Source organism: Alternaria hordeiaustralica (assembly GCF_023758085.1).
Source record: "Alternaria hordeiaustralica strain BMP 2776 chromosome Unknown scaffold_5, whole genome shotgun sequence".
In the NCBI taxonomy this organism is placed as follows: Eukaryota; Fungi; Ascomycota; class Dothideomycetes; order Pleosporales; family Pleosporaceae; genus Alternaria; species Alternaria hordeiaustralica.
The window spans coordinates 1547273-1568590 of NW_026056777.1; the positions used below are offsets into that span (position 1 = coordinate 1547273).

The 21318-nt window shown below is 52.8% G+C and overlaps 5 protein-coding genes across 5 annotated transcripts; 3 read left to right on the forward strand and 2 right to left on the reverse strand.

Annotated features, from left to right (window-relative positions):
• Nucleotides 1–3201: 3201 nt before the first annotated feature.
• Nucleotides 3202–3852, forward strand: J4E84_003841 (uncharacterized protein; the record flags this gene model as incomplete). The annotated part of the gene is made up of 2 exons (XM_049386450.1): nt 3202–3210; nt 3268–3852. 2 exons carry the CDS (start codon nt 3202–3204, stop codon nt 3850–3852), a joined length of 594 nt encoding a protein of 197 aa, XP_049246299.1.
• A 378-nt stretch (nt 3853–4230) lies between these two features.
• J4E84_003842 (uncharacterized protein) lies at nt 4231–6138 on the reverse strand (the record flags this gene model as incomplete). Its single annotated transcript, XM_049386451.1, has 2 exons — nt 4231–5991; nt 6130–6138. The coding sequence occupies 2 exons, from the start codon at nt 6136–6138 to the stop codon at nt 4231–4233; spliced, it is 1770 nt and encodes a 589-aa protein (XP_049246300.1).
• Nucleotides 6139–6695: 557 nt separating this feature from the next.
• On the forward strand, nt 6696–9758 carry J4E84_003843 (uncharacterized protein; the record flags this gene model as incomplete). Its single annotated transcript, XM_049386452.1, has 1 exon — nt 6696–9758. The coding sequence occupies one exon, from the start codon at nt 6696–6698 to the stop codon at nt 9756–9758; it is 3063 nt and encodes a 1020-aa protein (XP_049246301.1).
• A 4833-nt stretch (nt 9759–14591) lies between these two features.
• On the reverse strand, nt 14592–14990 carry J4E84_003844 (uncharacterized protein; the record flags this gene model as incomplete). Its single annotated transcript, XM_049386453.1, has 2 exons — nt 14592–14883; nt 14986–14990. 2 exons carry the CDS (start codon nt 14988–14990, stop codon nt 14592–14594), a joined length of 297 nt encoding a protein of 98 aa, XP_049246302.1.
• A 2276-nt stretch (nt 14991–17266) lies between these two features.
• On the forward strand, nt 17267–17817 carry CBH1 (Exoglucanase 1; the record flags this gene model as incomplete). Its single annotated transcript, XM_049386454.1, has 2 exons — nt 17267–17274; nt 17307–17817. 2 exons carry the CDS (start codon nt 17267–17269, stop codon nt 17815–17817), a joined length of 519 nt encoding a protein of 172 aa, XP_049246303.1.
• Nucleotides 17818–21318: the final 3501 nt, after the last annotated feature.

Below are 21318 nucleotides of genomic sequence, written 5' to 3' on the forward strand. Positions count from 1 at the left end.
CCCCCCCCCCCCCCCCCCCAAGTCAGGGTGCCTGGTGTTGTTCGGACTCTCTTTGTAAGATCCGTACACCCCATAGACGCTAGGCACCCGAACCAGAGGGGAGAACTGTACTGACAGTGGCCAAAAACGAGTGCCAGGCCCACACGGATGAACGGCACCTCTTATGACGTCTCGTCACTCACCACGGATAAGTATTGCGAGGCTCGAGTAGGACGCCAGCCTAGCCGATTATGCGCCGAGTTGAACAAACGGCTGCGGGTTCGAGCATAGCGTAGGTTTCACTTCCCGGCCAGCTGTTAGTTCCGTTCAACGGTGCAGGAGGATCTGCGGCCTACCTGCAGGCTGCGGAACGTGCCATGACTTGGCGCGCAAGAACCTCGGCCTCCACGCGAAGCGCTAACGGTTTGGGCGTCAGCAATTTGGAGACGCGGAGATGAACTCGACGGTGCGGTGCGCGTTTAGGAATGCCAACTCCATCGAGCGAGGAAAGAAGCCACTTGACTGTCTTGACACTGCTGATCTGGAGCTCAACTACACCCATGGATTCCACGCGCAGCCAAAGCGGTAGTGAGCGCATTCCAGCTTGCCCAGGTGGTAAGATGTTTGCGACCTGGAGTATCAGCCTCGACGAGACATGGTGAGACGATTGTCTTGTCGGGCGTGCAAGGATTAGCGACGGAACATTGTCACTGTCGCCGAACACGATCTGTCGCTTGCAGGTGCTGCAATACCACGCCTGTGCCACATCAGGCCATGTAGACGGAGAAGGACGGCGACTGGTGCCGGACAAACGAGAAGAGCCAGCAGCCGATCGTAGTGGTAATTTCCAAGGCTGCCCACGAGCTGGTGGGTCACCAACTCCCAGTGCGTTGCCCGCTGGCTATCAGTCTTTTCGTGAACTGCGTCTCGAGATGCTCCACAGCGCCCCATCCCGAGTGCATCTCGCTTTCGAACATCTCATTCGGCGGCGCCAAAGTCATCGCGGTCTTGAGTTACCATGCATCATGCTACAACTCGCAACCAGTTCTGAAATGCTGATGATACCTGTCTTCTCGTACCCTCTCCTCCAGCCATATGATATTTGGAGAGTTGACTTTGCGTATATATCCTGATGCCAACAGTATACAGCAAAGGCAGGCTCTCATTGCCTTTCCATTTACGTCTCTTACTTTCAATCAATATTTCAAGGTTTGCCTGCAGACAATGGCACCAACCACCAGATCCGGATCTGGATCTGGATCAAGTCCAATCCCAAACAGCCATGCACGACACAGCTTGGCTTCTCAACCTGTCAACGATTCAGCCCAAAGTCATGGTAGCCGACGCGATGTACCACAGGTGCATTCTCCCGCCGTAGACAACGTGCCAATAGTCCACAACACCCCTGCACTCCATGTACAGCGCATGCTCCATGTCCGTATTCCACGAAAGGCCACCGTCATGCCCAACCGATTGCTGGAGGAGCGAATCATAGCGCCACAAAAGCAAAAGAATCAGAAGCGATACCAGGGCCTGGTGACCAAGCACAAGTACCGACTCGGCTCGCCAAGGTTCAGGATCTCGAGGCGCATTAGAGACCCAGAGTGCTGGGAAGTGCTTACGCGAGATACTGAAGTTGTGGGTCCTAAAGGGTGTTGGGTTGCGAAAGGAACGCCGACTTTGGAACGCCCATTCGGGAGTGCTGCCAACGCTTACCGCGTATACCATGTCGATCGCAAATGTCTCAACGAGAAGCTGGAAGGCGAGGTAGCATACACCCACCTTGCTATGAATGTCATGGGCTTTAGGTGGGCGCTCAAGTTCACGACGATAGTGGGAGATGTGCCCCAGCAGTTCGAAGTGTCACATCTTTGCGGTCACTCGCATTGTTATCGGCCGTCCCACCTGGTGCTCGACTCACATCAAGTCAACTTGCGACGATCGCGATGCTCTGGCCATGGCTGTACCCATGCACGCGGACGCGGCCAGAAATGCTTCGGCCACGAGGAATGTCCTGAGTTCTGCCCGGAGCGTTTGAAAGAGGTGGAGCGGCAGTTGAAGCGAGATGGCCACCGGCCTGACAAGTGCGACTATGCAGAGATAGTGGAGTAGTGGAGGCAGGCACGCACGCCACTGATATGTCTGAAACACCGCATGTATTGTTACCTTGTTGTTGATCTACTCTGCATTAGAATCAATATCGTTCGCAGCCGCACCGAAGGCAATCCCTTACTGAATGTTGAAGCCAACTGCATGTTGCCTCCAAGCAGTAGCCCGTGCACTGATAGCTTCAGGAGAGACTTGCTAGCCGAGAACATCCCGTCCCCTGCCAATGCTGCAGTGCTGGAACCTGTGTGGCTTGGCTATCACAGTTCGACGCACGGTAAGTTCCTGAAGGGCCGATATCAGCATGGCGGCGTGACGCATTGTGTAAGCAGCTATGACAATTAAACTGGTGCTGTTTATAAAGCTTTGCCTGTAGTCCCGTCCTAATGTCCTACTTTCCCCAACTTTATCGTAACCTCTACTTTCTTCTCTTCTCATCCTACAATGGGGGTTTACAACCTCAGGTCTCGGTGCTCTCCCCCAGCGCCACTTCGAAGCCCTCAGTCTCCGAAGTCGCGCAAGTCTCCGCGCGCGTACAACATCAGGTCTCGGCGCTCTCCCCTAGCGCCACTTCGAAGTACTCAGTCTTTGAAGTCGCGCAAGCCTCCGACGTCGCGCAAGCGTCCTGGCCCGACCCCAAGGGGGAAAGACCTCACAAAGCCCGTGGGGGATGACGAAGCGACCGGCTACTCTTTGAAGAACCTTCCGCCCCTTCGTCTAGGGATGATGCCCGAAGACTTCGTCAAAGAGGTGAAGGCCCAGAAGCTCAGGCTCCTCCGCTTTGTGCCTGATTCCCACGACTGGCTCCAGCAACACCTGTCCACAATCGAGTTCACGGATTGCGAGTTGGAGATTTCTAAGAAGAAGCCTACTCGCAGAGACGAGGAGCGGATTCTAAAAGAATTACAATTGCCATTCAACTTTGACAATTCGGACTGGCCCGGTGTGAAGTCACAGAAGAGCCAGAAGTTGAGAGCTCTAGATCAGCTCACTAAGGAAGAACGTTGGGAGTTGTTGCTCAAGAACACTGTTGTGTCGGGTCCTAACGGCTGTTGGCACGTGGGGGATACAGTTCACTTTCAGTATCCATCAGGTTTTCGGGCGAAATCTCACCCGATGAAAAAGGTAAGCATTGATTCTTTTCAAGCGCGCTGAAACATGGCCATGTTAACTTCCTACTAGCTATCGGGCATCGAGTTGAGTTTGCACGTTATCGCGGCCAGCTTGGGCATATACGCCCCTTGGATCAAGTTTACGATGGACTCTCAGATTCTCAAAGGTCATGGGAAATGGGATGTTTCGCACCTTTGTGGACATGGTCACTGCTTCCGCCCGTCCCATCTAGTGATCGAGATGAGCAGCACCAACCAGCGTAGGCGGGACTGCAAAGGTGGCGAGACATGTCGATGTGGTTACAGGGAGGGCACGCCTAAATGCTTCGGGCACGAGGAATGCCCGGATACCTGTCCCGTGCGTTTGCGAATGTTGCTCAAGAAGAAGTGGAAGAACGATGATTGGGAGCGAGCGCTCGACATACAGGAAGCTGGTGGTGCTAAAGCCAAGGTTCGATGTCGGGTGGTAGACCCCCGTTGGTACAGAGATCTCATTGCGTACGAAGAGACATTGGCAAACCCTATTCGATCGTCCAAGAGGAAGAGGAAAGCGAATGACGAACCCGCGGAGGAGCCCAAGAAGAAGGCTAATACAGCCACAACAAGGGCGCAACGTCGGGTTTCCAACAGGAAAACCAAGTTGCGACGCCACTGATGGAAAGGATTTGTTGGCAGAATAGTTCTCTTTCTCTTTGTATTATTACACAATTCATGCAAGCTATCCAAAATCTCCTCACGATCCTCCAACGTCCAAGTCCGCCGTGAAGTCTTTCCGAATCGTCAAATTTTCAAAGGTTTCCTGATTTTCGATGACCAGGCCTTGTTCGTTGGCCAGATGCAACAAACAAATAAAGCAGTAGCTTGTGGAGATATCAGCCAGGGTTTGTTTTGGGTAAACGGCCTGTAGGCTGTTGACAACGTCAGTAAAGGTCAACGAACCATCCACGGCCTTGTTTGCTGGATCGTCGGCAACATTGGGCTGAGGAGGCGCAGAAATCTGATGGTTGTGAGCTTGCGAGTCAGATGAAGACGGCTAGATACAACTTACGCCATCGAACCCGATACCCCGCCAGAGTTCGTCCTTTAGTCTTTTCACGTCCACCTTCTTTGCGACCCTTGCGTACTGGACGTATTCAGGCCGAAATCGTCGGCTTTGCGTCACTAGCTGAGCACCGAATGCGTCGGTCTGCGAACCCGGTTGCATGCCGTCGAGTGGTAGTGTAGCTTCAGGTGCGTCAGGCGGCGGCGAGAAGTGATCGCGCGCATCTGCAAACACATCGTCATCGTCGAGAGGGCCACTAGGTATCTGGAGACCATCATCCTGGAAAAAGTCGGCGTCGTAGTTTCCCTGTGCATCGTCACCGTCGCCTTCTTGACCCTGATCAGCCCAGTATGCTTCGTCCACGCGTGCTGAATCTCCAGGGAGTGCATGTGCACGGCGTCCTCCCTTGCGTGAGCCCATACGCGCCTTGGGTTTAAGGAAAAGACGCAGCAGCTGTTTGGAGTTGAAGTGCTTGTCGTCTGGGAGAAGGTTGCGCGACCTGGACTTCCATTGTGCTTTGGGTAGAGATATCGCGGAGTTGGATGTCGCAGGCGTGTAGAGCACATCTGCTAGTGTCTGTGTCATTGGAGCTGTGAAGTCGATCTCGAATGGCTCCCTTTCCTTCCGTTTCGTCGCCGGTGCTGTCTTTGCGGAATGCTTGACGCGTGAGATGCGCCAGTGCTCAGGCCCTGCCCAGCTCTTCTTAAGAGCTTGGTCAAAATAGCTAAGGATGTTCTCTTGTTCTTGGTCGCGGCCGTGCATCATGGACACGCCATACTGAGCGTCGGCACTGTCTGTGTTCTCGTCGCCATTCAGGTCCATGGTGTGGATGCGAGCTTGTGGATGCTGGATAGCCTCACGAGCCCAGATCTCCCCGCCTTCGCCAAAGCCCGTCTCTGGAGGCAGATCAAACCCGCCCATATTCAGGTCATGGTCGTCGTCAAATTCCATGGGGTTATCGTCGCCGAGAAAAAGACCTGATTGGCTGCCTGCGTTGTCGTCTCCGTGCTTGGCTCCGTCTTCACCGGAGGAGTTGTCAGCAGCCTTGAGGAAGGGAAGGTCCATAGAGCCATTCACATCGCCGAGATCGAACGTCTTCATCGACGGACACACGTCTTGCCGGTCGAGCTGGGAAAGATCGTGGAAGTACTTGGCAGTCAGGCCGGATATGTCAACATCGATGGCGTCGGGGGCCAGTTGATGGTCATGAGTGGGGAGTGAATCTTGGGTGGCGGCATCGTTGGCGTCATCGCTGCTGTCGAAGACAATCCTGCCGCTCCCGTCTATAGCCAGGTGGTTAAGAAGGAGTCCTTTGGCCCCGCCCTCGTCAAAGTCGGCCGAGGCTTTTTTGAAGAGCGGATCAACCGAGAACTCGAGCTCCATCTTCTTGTTCTGCAGTTGGGCAAAGGACGACGCGAGCGTGGCTTCTGCAGAGCGAGCAGCCCTCTTCTTGCGCTTCTTCTGGCCATGCTCTCCGGCTTCAGCCTCCTCGCCGTCGCCCTCGTCCTCGTCGCTCCCATCGGCATCGTCGCCGTGTCCTCTCCGCTTCTTGCCCACATTCTCGGCGAGTCCGCTGAGCAGCTTGCCCGTGTCGGTCGCAACGCTGTCGACTCTGCTGGTGTAGATCTTGACGCAGCCGTCTAGCGTGCAGCTAGCCTTCTGGAAGTTGACGCCGTCTCCCTCTTTGAGCAGGGACATTTCGTGGAAGTAGTCGATGAGGGCGAAGTTCCACGAGTTGTTCGCGTTGATTTTCTGAGCGGGGCGTTAGCTTGGAGCAGCGACGACGGGCGTGCGCATGCCTACGTTGTCCGTCGCCATCTTCATCCATTCCTCGAAGTTGGCCAGCAGGGGCATAATGTGGGTGCCCGGTGTAACAGCCGTGCCAGTAACATCGGGCATGTCGTCGCCATCTTGCGACGGGGTGCGTGGCGTGTCGTGGGCGGCGGCAAGCGACACGCGGCGGCGTCCGGGAGTCGCAGTCGTAGTCGAGGCGCGCATCGAGTCGCGCTGGGCCTGTTGGTGCGCATGGCGGCGGGCGGCCTTTTCCTGGCGGTCGTCGTTGAGCGGCACTCTGCGGGCGACGGGTTAGCCTAGCAATGCGCCCGCGCGGAGCGTTGGGGCCTACCTGACAGGCGTCTTCTGGGGCGAGGCGGCCGTGGTATACTTGGTGGAGCGCGCCATGTTGGGCGATGGGTGTGGTGCTGCAACAGCCGTTCTGGCGTCGATGCCATGTTGCTGTTGTTTGTTTGGGCGCCACAATTGCCCCGCCGCTATCACCAGACAGGCAGCGGCAGCACCGCCACGCGCTAGCGCAGTGGCGGCATTTCCCCGGACCAGCCGCCAGCCCAAACGCTTCACGCACCGCCCTCCGCTGGCTCGTCGCCCGCTGTGCCTTCACGCCTCGCACCGTCTAAAACCCGTCTTCTCCTCGACTCGTCAACCAACATGCCTCGGCCATGGACGACCTGACCATCCTCGCCCACGCCCAGCGGTTGCGCCGCCCCCGCTTCTCGGCGCGCCCCTTCGCCCTCACCATACTCGCTGTCTCCCTCATCTCGCTGCTGGCATGGGCTCGGTCGCAAGCCCCAGCCGGGCGTGCTCTGCACACGAGGGGGGCCGTCTCGACCAAGGACGCCGAGTGCCGCCTCGTCCACCATGCGCTGGACCAATGCGACTTTGTGCGCGCAAACTGCCCCGATGAGGAGGCTGGCGTCATGTCCTACCTCGCCCTCTACTACTGCCGCCTCCCGCACGCGAAGCCCGTCGCTTTTGTCCTGCTGACGCTCTGGCTCGCCCTCCTCTTCAGCACCATTGGCATTGCCGCAAGCGACTTCTTCTGCATCAACCTCAACACCATAGCGCGCATGCTGGGCATGAGCGAGAGCCTGGCCGGCGTGACCCTGCTCGCCTTTGGCAACGGCAGCCCCGATGTCTTCTCCACCTTTGCCGCCTTCCGCACCCACGCTGCCAGTCTGGCTGTCGGCGAGCTTATCGGTGCTGCCTGCTTCATCACCGCTGTCGTCTCGGGCTCCATGGCCCTGATCCGCCCCTTCCAGGTTGCGCGCAAAAGCTTTGTCCGTGACGTCGGCTTCTTTCTTGTTGCTGCTGCCTTTAGCATGGGCTTCATTGTCGACGGCAAACTCCACCTGTGGGAGTCCGTTAGCATGGTGGCCTTCTACATCTTCTACGTCGCCTTTGTTGTGGCCTGGCACTGGTGGCTCAACCTACGGAAAGCCCGACGCGCGCGAGCAGCCGCTGTTAGGAGCCACTACGTAACACCCGGCGGTGAAGAGGAGGAGTTTCCAGAGTACCACGACGACGAAATCAGCGCTGCTTCTGCGACCCCTGCGTACGGCGCCTCCGCTGACGACTTTTCCATGCTCGAACGCGCAGGAGGCGACAATACGATACATGACGATGACAACGAGGAGGAACGTGAGCGCTGGATGGGCGAGTTGACCAACAATATGCGCGTCAACCGCCCAAGCGTGTCGCGGCGCAACACCCATACCCCGATCCGACCCAGTTTAGTAGGAGCTTTGGAGTTCCGAGCGGTACTTTCCTCACTGCAAAAGTCGCGCAACATCCAGTCTATGCCAATCAGCCTGCGACGGTATTCCGACGACCCTACCTACACTACTGCCCAGCAGCAATCCTACATCGGACAGACTACAGGTCCAGCGACTCGGCCTCCATTTGACCTGCCTTCTTCCGCCTCCAACATCTCCACCTCACCCCACCTGAGCCGACCGAATCTCGAGATCCAGCAGAGTCTAGGCAACCGAGCGCGAGCTGTCTCCACCAATGACATTGACAATGTCCAACTACAGCCAAGCACCCTGCAAGGACAATGCGTGCCTGACATAACATTTGCGTCTGCCACTCCCAGCGAGCGCAACGGATTGTTGGAAGCGCCGCCCTCACCAACTATCTCGTTATCTTCGCCAGTCTCCCGCTCTTCTAGAGCCCCGAGTCCTACGGCACCGAGAGATAGGCTGCTTTCACCCAACAATTTGGCGCCTCCAGGTGCCGAGGATGGAGCGCCTCCTCGTGTAGTCCTGCCTTCGCTGAATCTACGATCAAGCCCGGCATCAAACTCCGGCCATAGCCGCGAACAGCCTAGTCTGAAGCTGGCCGTACCAGATGCGACTTCCCCACCCATACCATTCCCGCCTTACACCGATTACCCTTGGTCAGCACAGTCCACTTCCAGACCTCAGAGTCTACGTCCGCCTTCGCCAAGTGTGTCACTCGAATCTACCTACTTCCCACGAGATTCCTTTGGGCAGCTCGAACCAACAAAAGTTCCCACGTGGTGGCCCTCGGCACTCCTACCGACCCCGCATAGTCTGGTTGCTACCCTCTTTCCCACTTTGACCAACTGGCGTGACAAGAACGTTTTCGATAAGCTTTTGGGGCTAGTCGCAAGTCTGCCTGTATTCCTGCTTACTATAACGCTTCCGGTGGTCGAGCCGCAAAAAGACGAGAATGACGGAGGCCATGCCCAGCTTTCCCTGGATCTCGGTATGCCACACGCAGCTACACCAGGTGATGCAAGCATGAGATCGCAAACTCCCAGTGTATCCCTTGTCTTGCCACGAGACGACCCCACCAGTTCGGGCCTGTCGAACTCGAAATCGTCTACGAGCCTTCCTCGACAGCTGGACGGTGGATCCTTCAGCACCACCACCAGCCAACCACCGCAAGTGTACATAACAAGTTCCGACAACGTAGCGCAATCGCCCGAGCAGCTCCCGGCAACCTCAACATCCATCGGGCCAGCGCAATGGAACCGCTGGCTGGTGATCGTCCAGATCTTTACGGCGCCCTTTTTCTTGGTACTAGTCGTCTGGGTAAATGTCGAACCCGACAACCCAGTTGTGTTGCTTCGCCACTCGCTTTACAGCATGCTTGTCTCACTCTGCCTTCTTGTCTTCCTCCTCTTGACCACTGCCTCGAATCAAGCACCCAATTGGCGGCCCGCGTTGTGCTTTCTTGGATTTGCCGTTGCCATTGCATGGATTAGCACTATTGCCAATGAAGTTGTCGGTGTTTTGCGTACCTTGGGCGTTATTCTCAACATGTCCGACGCGATTCTCGGCTTGACCATCTTCGCAGTTGGCAATTCGCTTGGTGATCTTGTCGCCGACATCACTGTTGCGCGGCTCGGGTTTCCTATCATGGCACTTTCAGCCTGCTTCGGTGGCCCAATGCTTAATATCCTGCTCGGCGTAGGCCTCAGTGGATGTTACATGATCATCACCAAGGGCGAGCACCGCCATGAGAAGCACCCAGACCAGTCGGTTCATTTCAGACCTTACCACATTGCCGTGAGTACCACCTTGGTCATTTCCGGAGGCACTCTGCTCGTGACGCTAGCTGGACTTCTCCTTGCAGTGCCTTTGCGCAAGTGGCGAATGGACAAGAGAATTGGGTGGAGTTTAGTCGCGTTGTGGTTGGTTAGCACCACTCTTAATGTAGCTGTAGAAGTTCTAGGTTACAGCAGCAATGTTAGCTAAATATTGTTTTTTCTTATATACAATCCACAGCAGCTATACACTATATCGACTGTGGTTTCTTGGGTAGAAAGACTTGTTGGAAGATGGACGCAGACGTCTAGTCCAAGTTCCGCCAAGCTTACATGTGTCTATCATGATTATGCACTTCTAGCCTGCCTTGTTCGGATCGATACCTGTGTTTGGGCTCGCCAACACTTGTTCCAGGTGCGTCAGAAATGACGTCGTGGCTGCATACTCTTGCCGTCTCATTTTCCCCACCATGAAAACTGATACATACATGTCCACTTTGCCTGCATTCACATTCGGAATCCTGTTACCTGCACACGCAATCGTCGTTTCGCCCATCACGTACGTTAAATATGGGCTGTCGTCAGTCATCGCTTCGCGTATCCAGCGACGAAAACAATGGTAACCGTAACAATACCAACTGTACAGGTTGCGAGGATTGTAGGTTTGAAACCATGTCTCGAGAAGAACAACACTGACTTTTCCCCCTCACATTCAGGCCAGAACTGCACGGATTGCAAAGGTCAGGCTACTTTTGCATTCGTACACTCGCCACTCTTGGAAGTTTTGACAGACTTCGAGCATTTGCTAACCAGAATATAGACTGCACGGGGTGTCGAAATTGCACCGACTGCAATGATAGTAGCAGCTGCCACAACTGTACCGGATGTGATAATTGTGAAGACTGCAGCAATTGTGTAGATTGCAACGACTGCACAAAGTAAGTGGCGCATTCTGCGTATGAAGCAATGCGATAGACGGAAAGACTGACGGCGATAGTTGCTCCAACTGTACCGATTGCACGGGTCTCAAGGACGCGCACAATGAAACAGGCGTACACAAGTAATTTGGAAGTGATGATAAACTTTGTAAGCGGACTTCTGGGGCCAGTAGTCTTGTACATGTCTTACGAGTGATGGCAATAAACCTCATCTTTACAGTGTCCCAAGACCAACACTTGGACTAAACCGACATGCACTTTATTCAACCCACGTCTTTTGCTTCCGCGACTCCTTGCATATGGCAAAATATTGGGACTCAACTTCAATCCAGAATAAGTTTGAACGTATAATTTGGAGCGCTGCTACTTCCAATTTCACGACTAGCATTGTGAGAAGGCTCCAAAGTGTTTGCTAACGTTGCGCATGCACTAATGCATCACACTGTTCTGTAACAGCAACACATCACCAACAGTATTAAATTGCCTCGCCGAAGTTCTCTTGTTCAAGCTTGCAGTACTACTACCTACAAGACCCCGTCGAAAAAAATGAAGTCATTCAAGGACTTGATCTCAAAACGAGGCCAGAAAAAGACGGCAAGTCTACCAGGTGATGATCTTGTGCCGCACCTTGTGCGAAAATACGGCCATGGTCGGAAGGGTAATCAAGCCTCAAAGCCGCTGCCATACAAGATACTGATCGAGAAATTTGACCGTTCAGATGTGCCGAACATTGTGCTTTGGCCGCCGACACCTCCACCGAATGGGATGAAAATAGAAGATCTTCTGTTCGAACGGTCAGGGTCTTTCTTTGTCCTGCGCGAGAAAACAGAAAAGATAGAAGCTCGAAGTACACGCGCAGTCATTGGGCGCCTCCAGGTACCTGCCCGGCACAAGACAGAAACCTGCAACTACAAAGACGTGCGGGCATCTAGACAAGACGAGAACGCTCTGGACGAAATAGGAACCCAGAACGCACATTTAGATGATATGTGTCGAGCCGATTACTGTGCCTTCGTGGCAGGATTAGATAAGATTCTCTAGGATGTAGTGCAGAACGCTTAGCTTGTTACATGTCATTTTTACCTGATACGGAACTGCATACCACTAAAAAAGTCCGACATAGTTCGAAACAAGAACTGTCCCCTTCGACTTCACAGTCTTTGCGTAGTTTAAACGCATGTAGCAGTGACTGCCCTCCACCGTCTACGTATGTACTGTTTGTTCTTGATTGTCTGCGCTTGCCGGACAAGAACTACCTTCCCAGTGGCTTGATGAAACCAGAAGGGCTAATTGACCCCAGTCGTAGAAAAATTGTCAAACTAGACGCAGCACAGAGCTACGCATCGTATAGAACAAGAAGAGATGTACAATGTGGGTATCCTATGAAAGAGGGAGGAAGCTATGTATATATACTATTGGGGCGACGCTATTGAGTGAATCAAATGACAGGGTCTTAACCAACACATTGCGAACACAGTGACGCGTAGAGAGCTGAGTCCATGTGCTCTACAGCGAAACTAATGCCTACGGAAATAACGAAGCAAGCTCTGATAACCCTACATAAGTCTGTCTAGGCGTTTTGAATCTTTGTATGTTTCAAAATCTTCGCGGTAGTGCGCCTTAATAAGCTTGTGTCCTTTCGGTAGATACAGCTCTATCCCGCTCGCCGCACTAGTTGTTGTTAGTACGACGTAACAAAGCTCTCTAATATGCAACTATAAAGCTTCCTTTAATAATGGCAATGCTAGATGGCATTGTAAGCGTCTTGGGTAAATGCTCATTATACCTCTTAAAGATGATAATAGAGTACTGTCGAAAAGCACGACTTAATAAGAGAACCTGTAAAGAGACTCTACATAACCTTGAAAAAAAAAGAACAACTGTAGTATGTGTGGAGTAGAAAACAAGCACACTTCGAAGAGTCACGGCGCCGGAATAGCATGGAGTAGTAGGAGCTAGGGCGATGCAATGTCTTTGATGATATACACCTGCTAACATGTGCGAAGACGTAGTTATAGCTGCGGTATCTATCTGACGTCATTGCATGTATGAAGATCAGAAGTCTCCGCCAAGGTCAAACGCCCAGAAGTCAGGAAATGACCAGCCGCTCATATCTGACTGTATGTCCTGTAGTGAATCGAATGGTCCATACGTTTCTTTCGTACTATTACTTGTGTTGGCTTCTACGCAAACCCCATCTGGTGACGTGGTAGGTGCACTCTCAGCGGTCATTGACCTCGAGACGATCTCTTCCCTAGTACTCATGGTACTGCGAAGGGAAGACGCCAAGCGACTCAGGGGATCTTGTTGTAGAGCTAGTACTCTGAAAGCCAACGAGGTAAACCAGTCGAGCGTTTTGTGACATCTTGAAAGTACGTCATCGTGGATGTTGTTGATGTAGGCTATGGATGTAGCAGGTGATGGAGGAGGTAGCATGCCTACTGCAGCAGACATGCTGTGCATACGAGAACCAAAATCAGCGAATTCTTGCTGTGAATTGTTGACACATAACTTACAGCCAGCATTCCATGTATCCTGTACCAAGCCGGAAGACCTTGATCTCAAATATCTGTCTCGTTCGCTCTAGGATGTCCATCGAAGATATACATAGTGTTCTTGCAAGGAACGACTCCTGCGGTAGTGCCGTGAGATACAGGTCTAGACATGTATCGGAGGCTGCCAAGCGCCGTGGCCTACTCAGGTCTGCAAAATGAGTGTGATGGTCTGCACTGTGATTCGTAGAATCAGTTGCAGGGGTACGGGACGATTTTACTTTTCGAAGAGTGCAGTTGTGGTAGACAATCTGCGAAAGTGTCAGACCAGCTCTGATGACGTCGTTGCGGAAGTTGTTCAGCGCTAGAACGCCTCTTGATAGCAGGCGATCGTGCGTGGTGACCAAAGAGCTGCACGTTTCTACACAAGTTGTGAACGAGTATAAGTAGCGATTGTCTGTGCAGGCTAGTCTGGCGTAGGCCTTGTGCACCAATAAGAGATACTGTCGCAACTGCAACTGGAGGAGTGCGGAAGGTACGAGTGCGCGATCATCGTTCCAGACGGGTAGTGCGGCCAATGCAGAGCGGATCCGTGCATCGTAGTGCAGCACGTCGTCGTAATCGAGAGCACTGGAAGGGGTGTTTAACACTTGCGTCAAATGGATACGGAGTGGAAGTGACTTTGTAGTTGCGATGAGGTACGAAGCTGATGTGAAGTTCTCGTCGGACTGCACGGTGTCAGTCTCACAGGGAACGCTTTCTTCCGAGGTTCGTTTCTACATACCGCCGGCATGTGCTGCATATCTGGCGAAAAAGATTCATCGCCAAGATTATCAGGGATAGGCGAGTCCCAGTATAGTCCGGAGAGCGAAGATTGAATGCCACTCTCAACGGACGACTGGAGCTCCAGCTCCATGACGGTAATCCACAGACGCTTCCTCATTTGCTCATCGAAAGCTGTCATCGTACCATGTCCGAGCAGAGAGGGATCACGGTGTAGACCAGATGCAAGGGAGAGTCGCAGTAGGTCACCCGATGCGACCCAGTCTTGCTTCAGGCGCACGCAATTGACACGCTTCGCGAGTAACGACAGGCACTGTAGCTGGAACAAAGCTAAAGTAACCCGCTTGCGCGGCTGATCAGCGATCCAGCTGTCGCATAAATTAATAAGCTCGTGAGCCGCTTGCCTGTCGGCAGTCGTGTCACCAACAAACACATCAACTTTCGGGTTAAGGCACTTCGTGGCTGCGACGAGCAAGACGAGCAAGACGGCGAAGCTCACCGGTCCCTTTCCGTCCCGATCTGATTCCCAGTAACTTCGATAATCCTCCCAGAACGACGGCCCGTGCAGGATTCTATAACTTGTTTCCCACGTTTGGAAGTAGAGAGCCGCCTGCGTATCAACTATGCTCTTTTCCGGAAGGATAGCGAGTATTTCAGAGTCGATGTCAGAGCATCTAGTGGCCTGCCTCTTCGCAGACTTCTTCCTCTGATCGCGAAAGGCTTTGAAGTCGGTTTTGACACGCATGATGGAGTGATCGACGGTCAAAGCCTCTCGCGTAAAAGCTTGTAGCTCGTGATACTTAGTGGTGGTCAGTTTCTATCACGTTGACGTCAGGCTTGGGACTGTACCGTGGAGATCATGCTCATGATACTCGTTGCGCCGTTGAACTGGGATCTGAAACCCTTTCCTCTGAACATGATTTCCTCTGTGATCTTGGGTTCATGGGGCACAAACTCCCCATATTGCGGGGGATTACCACCGCCATTTCGATTGATGAGTTTCTGTTCCAGAATGGCAATTCGTCTCTCTTGTGTTTTGAGTTTTCGTTGTAATGCATTCGATGCGTCCGAGGAGGGCTCGCTCTCGACTGGCAGCTCTGTAAGCGCAAGAGACGCAGCGCCCCTGTCACGGTGGGACTCTTGAAGTAGCCGGGGGTCATATGTACACTCGTGACCTCTGTCGTTTTTCTGACATCGGCCACATACTGGAAAGACGCGATCACACTTCATCTTGCGGTTGCGACAAGCGTAGCACGACAACACTTTGCGCTTCTTGCTCGTGCGTCGCTGCGACAAGCCATCGTGACCTTCTGGGGATTCCTCGCGAGACCTGTCGCTAATCCACTCGGCGCCGGGAGCGGACATGGCATGTGACGGATGGCAACTAGGGACTGCGATGCGCGTTGACAATGGCGAAACAGCTGGAGGTCGGACAAGGCGGAGATCAGGTGAAGATGAGGCAATAGGTTGGAGCGCACAGACTCGGATATAAGACGGAGATGCAACAGACCCAGTTAACCATTGCGTCCCCAGGTACGCTCAGGCCGCCATACCTAGGTACCTCCAGCTAGGTAGCATTCACTCATCCTGCCGATAGTGTAGCGTCACCAGTGCTGACGATTAATAAATGGAATCGCCGGCATTTCGACGCACTCATCGGGTCCCGTGCATACCTAGGTAGGGTCCTCTTTGTGCCAATGCGGGGAATGCTGGTCATGTCTCATTACCAGTCTCGTGGTATCAATAGTATCGTCAATCTACCCCTCTTCGGTACTTGTCTTTCATATAATTGATGATCAGCTTGGCTTGCCTTCATGTCTTCTTCGGCATTTGAACTCTCCGCTGTGCAGTGACAGCATGACCCATCGAAGACCTAAGACGCATTCTGGTCGTAGTTTTACAGGGTGTTACGGGTCCGGGTCTGAGGCGCCGAGGCGCATGCATCTGTGCAGGAGCTGCTCTTGACGTTGAATTGAAATACCCAGTTAATAGTGCTCAGCGCCCAGCTCATGGCAGTGAGCTTGAAGATGCTTGGTATGCTTAGCCAGGTAGACAGCCGAACAAGAGGGCTGTTGCATCACATCGCCTGTCCGAGTGACCCTCTGACTCCGATGACGATGTCTAATTATTCCTACATTGCGTGGAGATTGCCCTATAGACCTACGGGTGTCCACGTCGCACTAAGCAGTCAATTCATCTCATACGCTGTCCGCGTCTGTGGTCGGACATGTTCTAGCCTCCTGTGAGATGAATCTCGACATGGCATGTAGGGGCCGCGCATTATCGGTATGCGAGAAAAGGCTTTGAACACCAATTGCAGCAGTCGAAGCGTGGTTTAGCATTTATTGACACATTGATTGAAAGATGGAACATAGAGTACATACGCCCAAGGGTAATTAGAAGGCTCCGCGAAAAGGGACATAAGAGACGCCTGCCGATGCACTTGCCATGATCTTGATTCAACCCTTTGTCAGTCTTTGCCCACGATATTACTGAAACCCCAAAGCCTGTACTGCTCACCATCTGGGCATGTATCACTACTTCGTCATTGCCGCGTGGTTTTACCACGTCGTTCACGCACAGCTTGTTGGTACTCAGCAAACCGAAACCCATCCAGGAATGACATGGCAGTCTTGCACCGCCAAGGGTAGCTGCACAACCAAGAACGGTAAAATTGTCATCGACGCCAATTGGCGATGGCTTCATGTCAAAGGAGGGTAATGGCATAGGCACAATCTGTTGGGTTGACTCAGCTGCTAACACAAGACTAGCTATGACAACTGTTACACAGGTAACGAGTGGAACGCAACTGCCTGCCCAGACAATAAGGCATGTGCGGCCAACTGTGCCGTTGACGGTGCAGACTACAGTGGCACATACGGCATCACCGCGGGCAGTAACTCCCTGAAGTTGAAGTTCATCACGAAGGGTTCCTACTCCACAAACATCGGTTCTCGGACGTATCTTATGAAGGATGATACGACTTACGAGGTAAGTAACGTTCTCGTAGGTACAAACAGTGACTCAACTGATCCGTGGATTTGAACAGATGTTTAAGTTTACCGGCAACCAAGAGTTCACGTTCGATGTGGACGTGTCGAATCTGCCATGCGGATTCAATGGCGCTTTGTACTTTGTTTCAATGGATGCAGATGGCGGATTGAAGAAATTCTCGACGAACAAGGCTGGCGCCAAATACGGCACAGGGTACTGCGACGCCCAGTGCCCACGGGATTTGAAGTTCATCAACGGCGAGGTAAGTCACGCTCGGTTCCAAGAATTGGTTTTCAGCTACTCAGAATGCTGCAAGGGAAATGTCGAAGGTTGGCAGCCATCCTCCAACGATGCGAATGCAGGGGTTGGGGGCCATGGTTCGTGCTGCGCAGAGATGGACATCTGGGAAGCGAACGCTGTCAGCACAGCCGTCACCCCACACTCGTGCTCCACAATCGAGCAGTCTCGTTGTGACGGCGACGGTTGCGGAGGTACCTATTCGGCCGACCGTTATGCCGGGGTTTGCGATCCTGATGGCTGTGACTTCAACAGCTACCGCATGGGTGTCAAAGACTTCTATGGCAAGGGCAAGACGGTAGACACTTCAAAGAAGTTCACCGTGGTCACACAATTTGTCGGTACCGGGGACGCTATGGAGATCAAGCGTTTCTATGTCCAGAACGGCAAGACTATTGCGCAGCCTGCATCTACTATTCCTGGCGTAGACGGGAACTCCATCACAACAAAGTTTTGCGACGAACAGAAAGCTGCGTTCCACGATACATACACGTTCAAAGACAAGGGTGGTATGGCGAACATGGCAAAGGCTCTCGCAAACGGCATGGTCCTCGTCATGAGCCTGTGGGATGACCATTACAGCAACATGCTTTGGCTTGACTCTACGTATCCCACAGACAAGAATCCAGACACGGATCTAGGTACCGGCAGGGGAGAATGCGAGACGACGAGCGGTGTGCCGGCAGACATTGAGAGCCAACATGCTGATGCCACTGTTGTCTACAGCAACATCAAGTTCGGGCCACTGAACTCGACCTTCGGTTGAGGGAGTGTAGTGGAGGGAGGGAGCTGCAGCGGAAAAGATGACCTCCAGTTCCCGAGGTCGGGAGAACGGGGGACATGAGAGCGTGGTCTAATACACATGGTTTGTGGCGTACTGAAGCGATAGTTGATCGCTTGGCAGAAGAATTCAAGGCGCGTCTGCATGCAGCTTGCAATGTAGAGCAAATTCTTCTGTGCACCCCGGCCCCCTTTGATATTTTGTTGAGTGATGACAAATCATGCGACAAGGCCCAAGCGTCATTAGCGCGTGTCAAAGACGCGCGCTTCTCGTCTACCTAGGTACTCTCAGCTGGGCATGGGCGACTTCGTCCAAATGTGAGCGCGCTTTGTCCGACCGTTGAACAATAACATTTACGTGGGTTGCGTCGCGCAGCCGTGCCTAGGTATTCTTCTTGCGTGTTGGCGTTGCCAAAAAACGAAACATGGACCACAGCGTGCGTGCCCAGGTGGTAACCTACAATCTTAACGACACCAAGCATGGCTCAGCAAACCTTCCCAACGTCGCCATACTCGGTATCCATGATTTACGTGGGATCAATGGCCCCGGAGGCACAACTGAAATATCGCCAACGACACACAACGCCGAACCTTGCCTTAAACATGAACATCTCCAAGACACCGAGGCCGTGCCGCGAAAGACACTCGATACGCTCAATGTTTGTCTCTAGGTGCGCATTCAGGCTGTATGCAACACTACGCTCGATGTAGTTGCTCAGATAGGGTCATAAGGGGGATTACGCGAAGAGCTGATCCACCGCTGCAACTGTTTCTCTGCCCTTCCTCGCCCTAAAACCCTTCTCATACCACCGGGTACTTTATCTTCTTCCAAATCAGCCAGGGGCGCTCATGTATCGATCAGAGTAGTTCTGAGGAGGGAAGAGAGCCTCTTTCAGATCCTCGACATCCACTCCTTTGTTGCCAAGGTTGCCTGCCGCGAGTGCAGCATCCACGATCAGGTCCCAGTCATCGTGATCTTCTGTGGATGATTACTAACAGTCTTGACGTATGAGCACAAGAGCCACGTTTGGAACACGTACCAAATATCACCACCAAGCAGTCCTGCTTGTTCCTATGGCTACAAACCGTCTTCCCACCAGGGATGACACGCATGTGTTGTCGGCAATAGTAGAAGTGGTTGGCACGAAAGCAGGGTATATGGAAAGAGTCTTGAGAGCATTTGACATCGTTGGTCCGCCCTTCTGGAAAAACGAATCCACTGATATGCATTAGCCACTATCACTCATTCATGAGCGCTCGCTCAGAGAGCATCTCACCAAGATCTCAAGGTGCCCTCACGTTTGTGGCGGCGGTGCTCGGACATGATATTCTCCATGACCATAGGAAGATAAGCTGCGTTGTCTTTACTACCAATGACTGGCTGCTGAGGGCGGACTGGGTTCAGTTGGGGAGCAGCGTTTTGTGCGCGTGGTGTAGCATTCGCATCCACCGATTGAACAGGGGATGGGCGACTAGAATAGCTGTTGTGTCTAGAAGAAGCCTCCCCTGATGATAAGAAGCGGGTACGATCATACCTGTCGTTACTCGTGGCGCCACCGGTATGTGCTCGTGGAGGTGTTGTGATGCGACCAGTACCGATAAGAGACTCCGAGAGAGGGAGAGGATTATCTAGGTTGGCAGTCGAACTCGAGTAACCACTGTGACTACTGCCAGGCGGTCCAGGAAAGCGGTTCGTAGCAATTTGGAGCTGATGTAGGAGTTGTCGCTGGCGGTTCTCAGCTTGTTGCAGACGCTGGCTTAGCCCGACAATGTGGCCATCGTGTTCTTCGCGGATGCTCTGGATTTCGTCGCCGAGTGCCTGGAGCTGTGCTTGAATTTGGCGAGGGTGTGGTAGCCGCGAGTCCATCTCGTAGGCAGGACGCGCGAGTTGAGCGAGAGAGTGGCTAAAGACGGCTGTAAAGGCTCTACGAGCTGAGTCGACGGTTCAAGGAGCGGGATAGATGAGAGCTTTACTTCAGAGGCCACATCCAGAGGTGGGAAATGTCTTGGCCAGGGAAAGTATACGTCATCTATGAGCGGTACGGCTGCTAAAACGAGACAGGCCCGGATTCAATCTCATTACGGTCAAGCATTGATACTATCAGATTAGGGTCGTACGTGATTGGAGTACTGGAAGATCTATACTCGAATGCGAAATTGTTTCCCATTTCCTAGCTACTTATGCTGGTGTAGTTGATCTTGTCTTCGTCGCTGTTTTGGGGGTACCCAGATGGGATTCGCCGCGTTATCATATCGCTTTTCCTATCTGACAACACCGGCAGAGACATTATCCAAATAGCATAGTGACAAAGCGTGCTCTTGGTAGCTACATGGATTTTGCAGTGTCTATCTAGTACAGAATGTGGTGGTGTACATGACTACCTGGGTATGATATAAGACGCAATAAAGGCGGAGGAGCCATCAGGAAACTATAGAGCAACTATCGTATACCATACTCGGCTAGAAGGCTAGTATAGTCGCCCTCCCAGGGCTCACTGCCAGACTCTTGTGTTTCCTCGTTGTGCGCGTCTTCTCTTACGGTCACTGTCACAGTCTCTCCACCGCTCTTCACTGAACTAGAGTCATGCTCAAAGTACTGTTGAGATGAATCCCGCCGCGGCCTGTTCTGGAGGTAGCGTAGTGAGCGTTTGCAACGATTCCAAATGCTTGCTTGGTCTTCAAGACGGCCGCAAGTGACATACTGGCTAGCGTTAGAGAAACAAATGTTCTAGACTCTATCAAAACACTCAGGACATACCTCAATATTCCCGTTCCAAATTCTGCGAACAACAACAGCGCTTTCCTTCGCTGCTTCTTCGGCCCTGAAAGTCTCTAGTACCGACAGATGGCGCTTTTGCCATGGTGCCCGCCATTTGATATGACGCCAGTGCATGGTCTAGGAAGCAGTATAGACATCAAGTTGCGATCGAATCTGAGTTCTCTCTTCTAAAGGCGAAGGGAAGCTTTCGCATTCGGTGGCTGAATACCAAATTTCACACTGGGACTATGTTAGTTGGCTTCTACAGACTATACTGGATATAGCAGCACGGGTGTCGAGTCCTCTTCGCTAGTGCTAGTGACTACCTAGGTAAACAACACGGACCACAATCTGAATATCATTAACAAATTGTAGTGACAACGAAATCCATCGATATTTTCTCGTGCAACTAGATCGATCATGTCGCCTCTCCCAAAGCAGAACACATATTGAAGGTTCAATGAATGGCGCTACACCTTCACTGGAGCTTTGTGTTTGTCACCACAAACAGTCACAGGCTTGGCTGCTTCCTCTTAGCGAGTTGAGAGCGTGTTTCTAGTGTGTTCGCTTCCCCTTTCGCTTCTGCTCCAGCTCTTTACCATCAAATTGAGGTCGAAACACGCGTTGCAATCACTCTCCGCCATCAGCAACTAGGAAAGCATGTCGGTCCCCCCTCGCATAAATTCTACTTCCCCATCAGCGTCCTCACCGACAATTCCGCGACTGGTG